Source organism: Anser brachyrhynchus (assembly GCF_964034855.1).
Source record: "Anser brachyrhynchus genome assembly, chromosome: 6".
NCBI lineage: Eukaryota > Metazoa > Chordata > Aves > Anseriformes > Anatidae > Anser > Anser brachyrhynchus.
In genome coordinates this window covers 41,983,242-41,997,551 of record NC_137700.1, presented here as the reverse complement: position 1 = coordinate 41,997,551, position 14,310 = coordinate 41,983,242, and the positions used below count along the sequence as shown (strand labels likewise).

At 39.7% G+C, this 14,310-nt stretch overlaps 1 protein-coding gene across 3 annotated transcripts in view; it reads left to right on the top strand.

Moving 5' to 3' along the window:
• The window catches only part of ADAM12 (ADAM metallopeptidase domain 12), a 182,082-nt gene that overhangs the window by 89,923 nt on the left and 77,849 nt on the right, over positions 1–14,310 (top strand). For all 3 annotated transcript variants that reach the window (XM_080598272.1, XM_080598274.1, XM_080598273.1), the window contains exon 4: positions 11,208–11,286. In XM_080598272.1, coding sequence (XP_080454398.1) covers positions 11,208–11,286 — 79 coding nt within the window. The remainder of the gene's footprint in view (positions 1–11,207; positions 11,287–14,310) is intronic.

Sequence of the window (14,310 nt, the reverse complement as noted above, 5' to 3'; positions counted from 1 at the left end):
AACAGCAGGGGGAATGGAAAGATGATGAAAGGCTGAGGTATAAAGAAAGGATTGTAGGAAAAGTAGTTAAAATGAATAAGAAAGAGGAAAAGAAGGAGGAATATTCCAACCCCCATCCTTTTTCTTGCACGCGTCCACCCTATAAACTCACTGGTAGCTTGATACCCTTGGCCCACGCTTTTGTTCTGCAAAGTTACCGAATTACCTCATCCTAATTCCAAGTCGTATGTTGCAGCAGAGTTAGTTGGAAATGAGGCATCATCCTCTGAGAGTATAGTCTAATGTTGCTTGAAAAATCACTCTGGGCTTTCCTAAGTCACCTGCAGTGCTGTATGCCAACAGCTGATGCAGTGTTGGCGATGAGGCCGTCGGTAAGGGCAGGAGCAGCCCCCGTCCTTGGGGCTGGATGATGGAGGGTGTGCTCCTTTCAGAAGTGGCTCATAAAACATGCAGTTACACCTTTGTGCAAGAAATGGTGCTGCTAATGAAGCCAGAGAGTGGCTGTTTTTTTGTTGGATTGGAGGACTGTCAACAGGAGGCAATGATCTCACAAAGCTTTGCTTGCTGTGCTTGGAATAACCTTTACACACTTAAAAAATACATGAGAACTCCTAATCGGTCTCCAAACACAAGCATGCAGGTTACTGAGACAGTAGGTATCATACTGGCTCTCTTTTTTGTCCCAGTAAAATTGTGCTAGGCACTGGAATCATTGCTCTTACCTATTGACTTCCACAGGAGCAGACTTTGCAGCACATCGTGCCTTCATTTCTGCCATTAGCCCTAACATACTGCCTGCAATCTGCAGCTGCAGTCTTCTTGTCTTGCCAAATTGATTGACTTCATGCAAGTTATTGCTCTCATCAGAAAGGAAGATTGTCACGGGGAGTGAGAACACCCTCGTGAGCTCTGGATTAATCTCAGAGTCTCTGCCCTGCAAAGGTATTCCATTCAACCCTGGTTCATAAAGGATCTGAGGCAGAGCAGGAACAATATCTGGGGGAAACATAGCATGCTTGCCCTCTTCACGTTACTTCCATAGTATTGGTCACTATTGGGGGTAGAATATAGGATTAGGTGGACCTTTGTGCTGGCAATTTTAGGTAATCTTTTGGCTTTTGCACATGCTTGCATTTAAATGAGCATGTATACCAGGTCTGTAAGCTTGAGACCAAAACACAGGTTTTGCATAAAGGTTTCCTCACGCACCTCTGCTTTCTTCACCCAGAATTTTAAAAAGTTAGTGAGAGAGGCAGTGAGGCATAAGGCAAAATGAAGGTGTATCTGTAAAAGTCAATGGTGTTTGACAAGTGAAATTTGAGTACAGCCTAATTAGGGCAAATACCTCATTCTTGTGGCAAGGAAAAATTGTGGCTTTAGTAAAACAAAAATATTATTTCATGTTTCACTGAACTGGCAGAAATTTAAGTTAAAAATGCAAATGCAAGCCTGCGGGCATGCACTCAAAAGCAAGAAAAAGTTACGAGGATGTGATTTTCAGTGAGAGTCTAAGAATAAACCTAAGCTCAATGACTTCTTGTTAATGTTAGAGCCTGGCTTTCTAACTTTCTAAAAGCAGTGCAGATGCTTGCATGTAACCTTTTGTAATCCCACAGTACATTTTACATTTTGTTAGTTAGTCTTTAATAAATTCTGATTTTTCATAGGAGTTCCTTAAATTTCTGTGTTTAAAAATTTTACGCGTTAGGACTACTTTTTCTGGATGCTTTGAGTTCTCTACTCTTCTAGAAATGTTCAGATGAAAGCATAGTTAAACAATTTGCCTGATGACATCTGTTCAGCAGCATAATCTTACTTGGCTACAAATGACATTTAATTGGATGAAACATTTCAAATAGACTTTGACAGCTTTCCAGCCCAGCATCTCTGAACTTACTATTTAATGAAAATATGCCATCCTAGAAGTGTCACGGGGACTATAAAGAATTTGTTTTATGAAAGGCAGCACTGTGAATTTAGAAAAGAATGCATTAAAATATTATGTCTGCCACTTGTGATATATGTACTTCTTAGCTTATGAAACATCTCAATACTTTCTAATGATCTTTTGAGCCACAATTTTGCTGGTATATCCTGCGTTGCCTGAACCAGTAACTCTTATGCTGTATTCTGCATGTAAGATCAGGATGTTGAAAAAGCCCCTACATTATCTTCTGCAAGTTTTAGTGGTAGAATAATAATAGGAAGTATGCATTTCATAAGAAACCACAGTATTGTCATCCATGGAAGGGGAGCCAGAAGTTTCAGAGCTGTGTTAGTCTTTAGTCTAGCCAAAGCCATTTGAGAGTACTCAGAGCTGTGTAAATTTGTCTGGGTTCAGCCTGCAGTGTAGCAGTGCACATCACTTTTGATCTTTGCCATAGCTACTTTGGAGATGTAGTAGTTCAGTACTTATTTCCAGAATAATTCTTTAACTTTTGGCATGTTGCTTCAAGGTTTCATGGCCACTGCCATTACTTCAAATTAAAACTACTCAGTGCAGCTAACAGTAAAATATCTCTAAAGAAGTCAGACTACATAGTTTGCCTAAAAGAAGAGAATTGTATTTTTCCATCAGAAATCAGTTAGCTAATAAGCCCTGTCATCTCTCCTTAGCTGAGAGCAATTTGTGGACAGTGGTATTCTGGAGCCTTTACTGGAGGTGTTTGCTTTTTATGGCGGGCTGCCCAGCTGAGGCAAAAACATGACTTTTATTATGCTGATACACAGGGAAGCTCAAGGAAGCAATACAAAATATCGCTCACAAGCAGCTCTCCTAGGATAATTCTGTGAGAGAGATGCTGAAACTGTTCAATTGCTGCTCTAGTATATTGGAGTTGGTCAGTGAAAAACAAAGGCAGAAAGTCTTGAGGTTAACACAAGCTAGATGGTGAGAAACCAGTTCTGAGTCTGGCTTTTGGCAGATGCAAGACGAGCAGTGTGAGTTCAGGCTCACAGCAGTAAGCAGTACCATTCCATCTTCCCCCGGAGGAGCTTCGCTTTATCTGCGGGCTTTCTTGTGAAGATCCCAAAACGGACTTTGTTTGTACGAAAGCATTCCAAGTATGGACTGTAAAACTCCAGGTGAAAATTCACTTTGGTTCAGACCTACAGGTTAACAAGTAGCTCAAATAAACCCTCACAGATATTCATTCAGGGACCCAATTTTAGTGAAAATATTCTTCCTTGCTGGGGTTTGCAGCTTTTACTATTTGTGCTGGCTGTGCTTTTGGAAATCTAGATATGTTCACTTTTATTTTTACTTTTCTTTTAGATTCAACACTAGTTGCATCCCTTATGAAAATTCTTCAACCTCTTGAAGCATTTCCTGCTGCCACAATCCTGTATAGCGTACCAATCTTCAGGCTTTATCCTGGCCTGTGGACAATATACCATCATTACACACTTAGAAGCCTAATCACCATTTTAGCTGAGAGTAACTTTTTGGGGGTCCCTGACTCAGGTACAGAAACAACATGATTACTATTTCATCAGATATTTTCCAACTGAATATAACACAGAGTGAACCCTGCTGGTATTCATCTCATTCCTCTCTTCATGCCGTGTGGGTCACTTCTTCGTAAAATTTCCGTCTGAGTTGTAGGCTACCTAACACTGTCCCTTTATGACTATGCTGAGGGTTTTGCCCGAGCCTAAGCCATTTTAGTGAGAGGACATACTTTTACACATCTGCTTTCTTGGAAAACACGCTGTGCATCTTCTTCTAAGGGAGAACATGCTTTCACCACAACACTCATTAGCGGTAGCCTCTTCATTAATCTTTCGGAATTAGAATGAAAAAATAAATACTATGGTTTTGGCAAGTAAATATTTGCTGTAAACGTTGCAATGAGTGATGGAAGCAGGGTGTGCAGCCGAGAGCCTGAAACAGCATGGGAGGCCACTAATGTGCTTAATTTCATCTCAGTCTTTCTCTATTGAAGACCGGGGAGGTAAGGTTTATGGTTTATTTTCCCGGCAGTCAGGAGACAAGAGAGCTCTCAATCACTCATTTATTGCCAGCTCAGGAGGTGGTGTTCTCCTTTAGTAGTTCAGATTTGTTTGCTTAGACTGTTCCTTGGTTTTCTATACATGCAACCTCATGTAGTGACTAGTTCTGAAGACAGACACTTGTAGGCTTTAAACAGTGTGCTCGTCTCTCTCATCTCCCCGTCCCAGCAGACTGGAGAGCAGCTCCCCATGACAGTGTCTGTGTTCTAGCATGATGAGGGACAACTCAGAGCGCGGCTCTACCATTTGGCATTGCAAAAAGTGTCTATGAATGTTTGCTCTCTTTGTGTCAGATACTATCTCACTCATGCAGAGGGATGAGGGTGGGATTTTAACACGGATTATATGAATTTGTGCATCCAAGCAAGTGTGTAGAAGTACAGATACCCATTTTTTAAATGTAGCATATGACCAATTCAAATCGTTTATCCACATATTGTGTGAAATAGGCCAGAGGCTACTACCATAAAGTTCATATTGAAACTTTGGATGCTTGGTTGATTCCCTAGCTATTATAGTTTTATTTTCCTCCCCTCTTTTCTTCAGAATTGTTGTGCTAATTAAGCTCTGTGAATTTTAATCTCTCAGGTTCTTCAATTGTGACATTGCCATCCCTCTATGGCAACACACTGGAGTGTAGCAGATAGGATATTAAGAAGTGGAGACATTCAATGGGAAAATGTCCAAAAGCGTTTCAAATCACTTAAGATAATTAAATAAGGGGAAAGAATGTGGCATGTTTAAAGAATATGTGGTGGTTTTACGAATAGGATGATGTTAGGTGCCTATGCATGGGAAACTCATTACCCATGCTTCACTCATTTGTTATGTTGTAATGAGAAAGAAGAATTGAAAAATGCCACTGCTGAGTTTGCCTCTGTGTATATCAGGAGGTATTGCACTGAGAGAACCACTGCAGATGCAGCAGGCTTACCAACCATGCTTATTCCTCTATCTTTGAATAAATACAACAATTGAAGAAATAACAACTAACTCCCCTGTAAAGGTCAAGATGACCTGAACTGTGATGCTGAAGAATTGAAGGAGTATGCTGGTGTCACTAGGCAGAGATGTAGATGACATTTTTTTATAACTTCCTATATGCCATCCTGTTCCTCTCTCCTCGTCTCCCCCTTTTGTAGGCAAAGTTTAAAAAGCACAGCAGGAGGGTTTTTAGTAAGAATTTGTATAACGGAGTGAGGCATTACTTGGACAGGGAAGAAAACAGGTATTTTATCATTCAGAAGGAGGAGAAAGAGTAATGAGTATAAGTAACGATCAGATGTCCGTCTGAGCTGCAGGAAGCATATCTGCGAGAAGGAAAGTAACAGGTTTGAGACAGCCTTGCACTACCAGTGGCCTAATAGGACCAATGATCCTATAGAGTAGGTAGAGCAGCTGACTCACCATTTAAGAAGTCATAGGAATATTCAATGTTCTTCCTAACACAACAGTTCTTGAAGTAGCGTAACTACATTAAGATGTTAGTCAAAACAAAAGTTAAGCAGAAAAGCAAAATCAAGAGCATGAACCCCAGAGGTATAAAAGCATACGTCCAAAGCCCAATAGGTTTGCAGCAGCTTCTCTATATTTTTAAAGCAACCCTGTGAAACATCCTAACCAAAAAGTGCATTGCTGTGATGACGGACTCCAGAAGAGAGATGTGTATGTGTTACCATATTTGAATCAAGATTTAAGATGAAGGTTAGGGACTGCATTTCCACAGCCACCCATCCTTGCCACAGGATGAGGAGTTTTTGTTGCAGAAAAAAAAAAAAACAGTTCATACCTGCCTGTACTGTCAGTCTTGCAATGTGTATGCAGAGCACCCAAAATCCTTTCTTAGGCATGTCAGACCTCAGATCAAACAGTCTACAAAGCTGTGTCTCAGATTCTGATTTTCAGGCATGAAATTAGGCATTTTACATAATTGTCCAGTTCCTGCTGCACGTTAACTTGTCTCAAAGTCCTGGTTAATGACTGATGTCAGTAGCTGGTGGATACCCCGCATCCCTGGGAGTGTTGGGCGGCTTTGAGCTGTATGCCACAGAGCTCCTGCCTGAGAAGAAGCCCCACAACCCTGCTTACTCACTAGCACTAAGAAGGCAGTACTAGCAGAAGCAGGGATTCATTTAAAATAAAAGTAAAATAATTTTAAAAGAGTCTCTTCCTCCTGCCCTGATTCCTCTCTGACACAGAGGCCAAGTTTTATGCTCCGTGTCATGCCAAAGCAAGACATGTTCCGTGTAAGATGTGTAGCAGGGAGTCACACATCACACAGGACTTTGAAGAAACATCTACCAGACTGTGCAGACATCATACTGTCTGCCTATAAAGCAGCGGTGTTGAATCAGTGTCAGTCCAGTCTCATAAAGCAGCTTTGAGAGACAGGTCCTACTGCCTGCAGCTCCATTTTGATGGGCGACAATGTCGGTGTCTTTCCCCTTATGTCTGTAATGTAAGGGGATGACCTGGTACAGTGTGGGTGACCGAAGAAACTTCATCCTAGGAGGCAGATTGAAAACAGCTCTGTGTGCTCCGATGCTGTTAGAAAGAGATTTACTCTTTAGTCTTTCCTCTACATAATTCCCCTGTATCACCACAGGGAACCCTGTTGCCTGCTCCTACTTTGATAAAGCTTAGATTTTTCCTGAGCAGCCGTAGCACAACAGTACACAATTCTTGTCATTTTTTATAGCCTGTCATGCTGTACTTGGCACATGGATAGCTAAGGGAGGATTTGATAATAATCTGTACCTCTCTGAATGATATATGTACCAAGAATGAAAAGCAATTGTTTCAGCTAGTAAAAGAAGTGTAACTAGGAAAAACTAGAAAAAGCTGAATATCAGGAAATGCATCATGACAGTAACATCTGTTGGAATGCGAAGTAATCTCCCTTTGAAAGTGGTGGGATCAGCATTGCTTTTGACATTTGAAGCTCAATGAGACAGAACCTAATTTGATCAACAGCATACTTGGCTTCCAGGGAAGTCGTCTGCATGATCCACTAGATTTTTTCCATCTCTAACTTTGGTGACTCTGTCTTTCTGACACTCCCTGGGTGATGAAATATCATTATAACCTTTTGAAATAATATATTGGTACCTGGAGAGCAGAGAGTGACTTTCTCATTTGCAAGTGAGAGACAGTGTGTTAAATTACCATTCCTTTTCTTAAATGGATTGAGTAAGGGTTTGCTGTGTTTAAAAGAGGACATTTCCCCCCTCCCTAAACAAACCACCCAAGACTCCACATCATGGGGGCAGGAAATGTAAGGGTTAGAAGTTTAAACAACGTTCATCATATTCCCTGAGGCTCAGGTTAGTGGAAGCTACTTGACACCTGAAAACATTTCAGCAGATTTGACAGGTAAGCTTCATGCTGACTTACAGAGGAAGACTGTGCTGTGTCTGTCATAGATCAGGAGGGATAAAACTAGTCCTGGGCCGTCGAAGCTTCTACTTGTTAATTCAGCTCTGGGAGGTGTGAAAACATCCACGGTGCTGACAAACACAGTGACTAAATACGTATGAAATTTAACTCAAGAATCTCACTTTCGCATCTTTGAAGAATTAATTAGAAAGTAGTGGTGTTCTTTTAATTGATTTTTTTTTATTGTATCCAGCAGTTGATGCTGTTCTTGATAACATTTGTTTCCACCTCTTCATGCAGTGCAAAAAATTGATAATTGTCTGGTACTGCTGAGCATTGTAGCTGGCAACATTTGAAACTCCAGACATGGTGATGAATTGTGCTATGATATATTAATGTTATTTTGATCCCTGCTCTTTCAGAATTACATTGATCCAATTAGGTTAAGTAGCTTGCCATCTAAATTAATTTACTTTCCTCTATTAATCTCCTTTGCTGTGGGTCAGAAACAGAAATGTAAATCAATCTATTACATTGCATATCTTTTTGCAGGAGGTAATTAAATTACTGAGTAGATACATATGTTAAATTTGTTGTTCAGTATGTTAAACATCATTGCCATAATTTCAAAGTGAAGTGGTGCACACTCAGTTGTGGAATTTGAGTGCTTGTTACACTTATTTCTGATAACCTTTCAAGAAATGCCAGCACATGACTTGCTGTCCCTGGATACTAATGCTGCGTGCTTATTCTGCTACACAGCTTTTAAGATATTAGACGTTTCTGAAAGTGGGGATAACAGCTTCTTTCTCTGCCAGAAATTGTTGGACTCCCCAGCGACATGTCTTGTACAGGTCCCCAACCTCTACAGTGGGGAAAAAAATCTTTCTTCTGGCTTGCTCTCAAGCCTGTGCTAGCACCATACGTGGCAGGAAAACAGATGTCTTAGCAGTGATGTCTTAGTTAGTAAACTGAAAGAGCATTAATGCAGACTCCTGAAAAACTTTCTCATTTTCTTAAAAAGGCCCTTCAGCTGTACTTGAAATTTCCATGGTTTGAAATCTTACTTTGGCTTCTACATTAGGGCATAGTTTAAGTTTTATTAGGTTAGTCCGATAGCAGGACTCCATCATCTTGGTATTCTTGCCAGCCTTTTACTACTCACATAGGGAATTCTCATGTTCAGTTGGCGTTTTCATCAGCCTGGATAGGAAACTCATCCTGATGAAACATGCCTGGTAGGGAGATTGATGACAGCAACACCAGAAGTTTGCTCACCTGCTGTAATTCCTAACTTTAGTAAGTAGAACTGTCCATGAGAGACTCAAACGAAAATGAAGCATTGACGCAAGGGAATGAGATCCAGTGCTTGCAAACTGAACACTGACAAAGCCAAGCTAGATTTGAAGTGCTGTGTTTTTACACTGAGTGTAATTAACTGTTAAACCTTACCAGGCTTGTGATAGCTTCTTCATCATGGGAGATCTGGACAAGGACTATGTACAATAAGAAAATGGACAATCTGGTTCCATCACAGTCACTGAAGCAGAAGAATAATTCAAGTCAAATGAGCTACGTAATGTGACGGGTCAGAGTGCTGATCACAGCGCTCCCTTCTGGTATTAAAATCTATGAATCCATGAAATATTTTCTAATCCTGTGCCTTAGGGTAGAACCAACAGCAGAAAGGTCACCTATATCATCATTGCTGTCAAACACTTTGGAAATAGCAGAGCAGTGAGTTTATTGCTCAATCACTTTGCCCTTATGCTACATCTGTTACCTTATCCCTTGCCTGATTTTTTTCCCATTAAATAAAAATTGCTCTGGTATCCAATGTGAAATAACGTTTCCAAGAATTGCACAGCAGAACTCTGTTGGCTTCAGCAGCAATGGGTTCTTACCTTTTGCCTTGGCAAAGTTAATGAATGCCTGCTAAGCACAGAACTTGCAGAGTAACTATATAAATAATAATGATAATTAAAAAAGCAGCTGCTCTTTGTGATAATGAGAATGACAGTAGGAAGCAGAGATACAGCACACTTCATTTCAAGCAGCCTTCCCAGAGGCTGCAGGCACAAGGGCTGAGGTAAGCGTGGGTGTCAAGTGCCACCCGAGGTAGCACAGGGTGCCTGAGCTGTCCTCGCAGGGCTGCTTGGTGAAATGGATGGAGCATCTAAAGTGACGCTGGGTGCTCGCTTAGGCAACCGAGTCCTGCTGTAGGTGTGGTGGATGGCTGAGATCCAGAGCAGTTCCTGTACAACCCGCAAACCACTGCAGTGTTTTAACATTCGTTATCTATTAATATGCTAATATTTCTCACTAGCTGTAAAATTTGAATTGAGAAGCTGTGCTTGAATACTTATTGTGTTGACCTTTGCTGTCTTCATCCTTTTATGTTGATATTTATTCCTGTCTCTCTCATTTTCTTTTTTTTTCTTTTTCTGTCTTGTTTCATTCACCTTTTTTTTTTTTTTTTTCTTCTACCTTCTCTAATAATTGTCTGTACGGTACCTAGCACAATCAGGTCCTGAAGGTCTTCATCTTGGCTCAACATTAATATAATCCAAATAAATCATGACAATAACAAATATTAAATGTTCCTTCATGTTCTAGCTATAAAGTTTATATGCAGTGCAACAAATGCGTACCAAGACTGTATATTAGTTCACACAATATATGTGCAGAATTAACCAGATTTCAATTTAAAAAGAGTCTGGTTTATTCAAGTGAACATCCCAAAGGAGAAGAACATCTCTGCAATGGAACAGAACTTTTTGGAACCCCGTGCCAAAGATTTTCTGCAGTCTGAACTCTCGGGTCCATTGAAGATGATGGTGGCATTTGGTTTTCATCACTTCTATATTGCTTTTGTATTTCACTACAATGTCTGTCAAAACTCAAACGTATTTGTGCTGAGGAACATAGTTTTAATGCCTATGTTGAGAGTCAATGGGAATATGTATTATTCCTTCTGGCCTTGTTAGAAATGCTGTTTGGATAAGGAGCTGAAAAACAGACCTATAGCAGGACTGTTGTCAAGGCAGAGGTTGCTTTCCCTGTTCCATGTGTTTACTAAAAAAGGAAACTTTTCATAATTGTCACGCACACACACTTTTTCTGGGCATTTCTGAAAAACAGAAATTGCGAGTCAAAATTCTTGGTATCATTGTCAAAGGCATGAGGGGAAGTGTGGAGTGCATCAGAACAAAATGTCTCATCACATACATGACACTTCACTGTCTCCTGAGACATCATTTCAAGTCGTTAGATTTCTATTCATGAATATCCTTTTCAGATGCTCAGAATAAATCCAGTAGCATGACTTATGTAATTTTCTTGAAGTCATTTTCCTTAAGTGTCAGTGGAAGAAGTTTGTTGCATTTACTGAGAGCTTTGATGGTCACTTGCTGATGAAAGCAGTATGCTGTACAGCAAACTAACAAAGGGAGAACATTTTCCTTTTCCAAAATACACCAATACTTAACAATGCTCCCCATGTCTAGATTACAGATTTAATGCGAAATATGTTGGAAATTATATAGAAGAGTCAATACCGACATGTGCTGGCATACAGACTTCATTTGGAAGACAAAGCAGTCTGGAAACTCAGACTTTTCACAATTGATGAAGGAAGTGTTCATGCGCTGCAGCTTCAGTGTTTGGAGCTATATTTTCTCTTAGTTCACACACAGCCCTGGTAGTCACGGTATCGTTAATGTTGTGCTTTGATTGCTCTCTCAAACAGAACCAGTAAAGGACAAAGTCAAGGTGATGTGGCCTTAATATTACCCGTGTCCTCTGTTGTTTTTTTCTTTTAGGGGCCTGTTAGCCAGCAGCTTCACAGAAACACATTATTTGAAAGACGGCACTGATGTGGTTCTCTCGCGCAATTACACGGTAAGGCTGGTGTTTCATGGGTAGATGATGCTTCATCATTAAAATCCAAAGTGCTCTTTGCTGGGATCTGAGCCATGGGATGAAAAAGCAGTATGAGTGATCTTTTTTTATTGTTGCCTTCAGTACCTTTTTGACTGCTGCGATCGTACGCATCAATTTTTAGAGAGAGACTTTAAAGGGAAACTGTGGGGTTTTAACCAGGTGACTTTTCATATCTGTAAGATTTATTCTGCTTCTTGGAAATATAGCCATTAAAATTTTGTAATAAGGTAGCCATTGTTGAGTGGTTAAGGAGGAAAGTCCTAGTTCAGTTAGGAAGAAAGCCCAAAGTATCTGATAAGCTCATGTCAGTAGACTGGAAGGCCTGGGTGGCTTTCAGCACTGGGAATCCAGTCTGGGGAGAGAGGGTGGTTTGTTCAGGTGTATATTTTATACCAGCCCGTAAGACTGTTATGGATATATGCATGTATGTGTGTGTGTGGCTAATCTGCTCCTTGTTAAAATCAGCACAAAAAGCTTTTTATCATAAATAATTTAAACTGCTTTTTATAAATAAAAAACGCTTTAAGGCAGTAATGTTTTTGTCCTCTGACAGTAGGAATGCATTAATTAGAAACAATGCAGCAAGTGATTTTAATTACAAAGTTTATCTTTTATCTGCCTAAGTACTCCCAGCTCCTATAAAGTATTTGTTATGTTACATTATTTATTTATTGACATAGTCTGAAGAAGCATCATGCTTTCTGTTCCCATGCATAATGGGCTTTGCTGATATCAGTGAAAGGCATTATTTCTGTGCATAACATTTTACTTCTGAAGAAGCATCTTCATTATAGCCCCAGACCTCCCAAGTAAAGTAATCATTTTGAAAGCTTTCAGTGCTTTCTTGTTTCCTGGGTGCTCATATCTTCTTCAAAACATGTTCAGTAGAAAATAGTAATTTGTTTTAGAAACAGGGAAGCTGTACACATTCCTTAAGGAAGTAAAAAATGCACAACACTTTGTCAGGGTTAACTACATTAACATGAATATGAGTATGCCTAATGATAGCTAGGCTTTCTCTTACTAAAAAGGAAAATATTCATAATAAAAACTGTTTAGATAATGACAGTAAGTCCTGAATAATACTAGCAGTTCATTTTGCTGCCTGAGTTTTTTGTTGTTGTTGTTGTTTTTGAGACCAGTGAATTCATTTTTCATTAAATACTGCAATATGGTTTAAAACAGATAAGTCTCTCTGATTTTATTTCTATATCTCTTCTTTACTGAGGACATCAGTATAGCTTGTAGTTGAAACCAAATCCAATTTCTCATTGCAAAGTTGCTTAGTCAAATTCTGCCTGGAGATCAAACCAAGGTGGCTTTGTGGAGCTGTAGCTTTGGGGTTTCTTTAGCACATGTGCTAGTGCCCAGGTTATTCTTCTGCTTTGTAGCACTTGAAAAATGTGCAGTTATTAAAAGCTGGCCATAATTAAATGATCTCAAGTAAGGGTAGAGTATTTAAGTATGACACATCAGCCATGGTAATTATTTGGTTTTAGGGGGCTATCCATTTCATATACCGGGATACAGAAATGAAAAGCTTTTGGTGGGGGGAAAGAAGAGGGGGAGGAACCTCTTGCAGTTCAGTGGAGTTACTGAGCTAGAAAACAATTTTCTTCCAGTCCAATTGCAGGGCATGGTCTGATAAGTTTACATTTTCAGTACTGAACTTGCAGGAACTTTGGCTTCATATATATAGTGTGTGGATCTCAGAGAAGTTGTGAAATGGGCCACAACCAGGAGCTCAAAGTTAATAAAATAACAAGTTGTGTGTGGAAAGGGAAACCAATCCAGACCTTTGCCATAATTCACTCTTTGATAAAGACAGCTACTCCGCAGCAGCAGTCTGCATGGGATGAGATATCAACTTGCCCTTTCTGTTTCACTGAGTACTTTGGTTAACACCAGCGATGCTAAACCCCAAAGACTGGCAGCATAAGAGCTCTGAACTACATCTCTGCCTTGTACTTAATTTAAGTGACATGAAAAAAGCTACTTTGTGGTTGGTTTCGCACTGTTTCAAGGTCACTGTATGAGAGTCTGTATTTGTTTGGAGGGGGTTATTGTTTTTATTGTTTTTTCTCTCTTACCAACTGGATGAGTGTAGCTGACAATATTAAAATAAAGTGAAATAGTTTACTCATGCTGAAAACCTTGACATCCACAGAAATTGTTACTGAAGTGTCTAAAAAGTTGGATGACTTCCTCCATTTCATCGTCGCTTTATCCTTGCTAACAGGTTACTGGTTCTTTATGAGTACCAGCGTTAAAAAATACCCAAGAGTAAAACACTATTACCCTATTTCTGTCATTCTGATCACCGAGAAAAGCTATTGAGACTTGTATTAAGAAAGTCAAATATTGCTGTGCTGTGTTCAGTTGCTCACATTAGAAATACAAATGCTCTAAATAAATATTTTTCATGGTATAACCTCATTTGCAGAAAATATATATCTGAATCATTCCATCTTGCCCAGCATTTTCACGGTTATTGCTTTCTTTAACAAAATCAAGGTGGTCTTTAGAAGTCTGCTATGTGAGGCTTTGTAAGTGAAAACCATGCCCCAACACTGAAAAGGTTAATTAATGCAGCTAGATAGACGTGAATGAACCGAGTAATAAAAAGGCACAGTGAGGTGACTGTCAGGTTGAAGCATGAGTGATAACTTTCCCTCGCACTAATAAGATAGAAACCTTTTACAACGGTATTTTCAGTTTCCGTGTGGCATTCAAAGGAGCCATGAGAAAAGAAATGTTGGACGTGACACAATCGTTGCTTTCCAGTCAGTCACATAATTGGGAATGTAATATAACCTTTAGTCAACAATAAAATTAACCTTGATTCCAGACAGATACTTGTATGTGCTGAGAAAGTATCTCTGTTGTGGGTGCCTTTTGCAAGCAGTGGATTATTAAGGAAATACAATAACCTAGCCGCAAAATGAAATTGGATTGTTGCCTCTCAAAATAGAAGACCCTCTT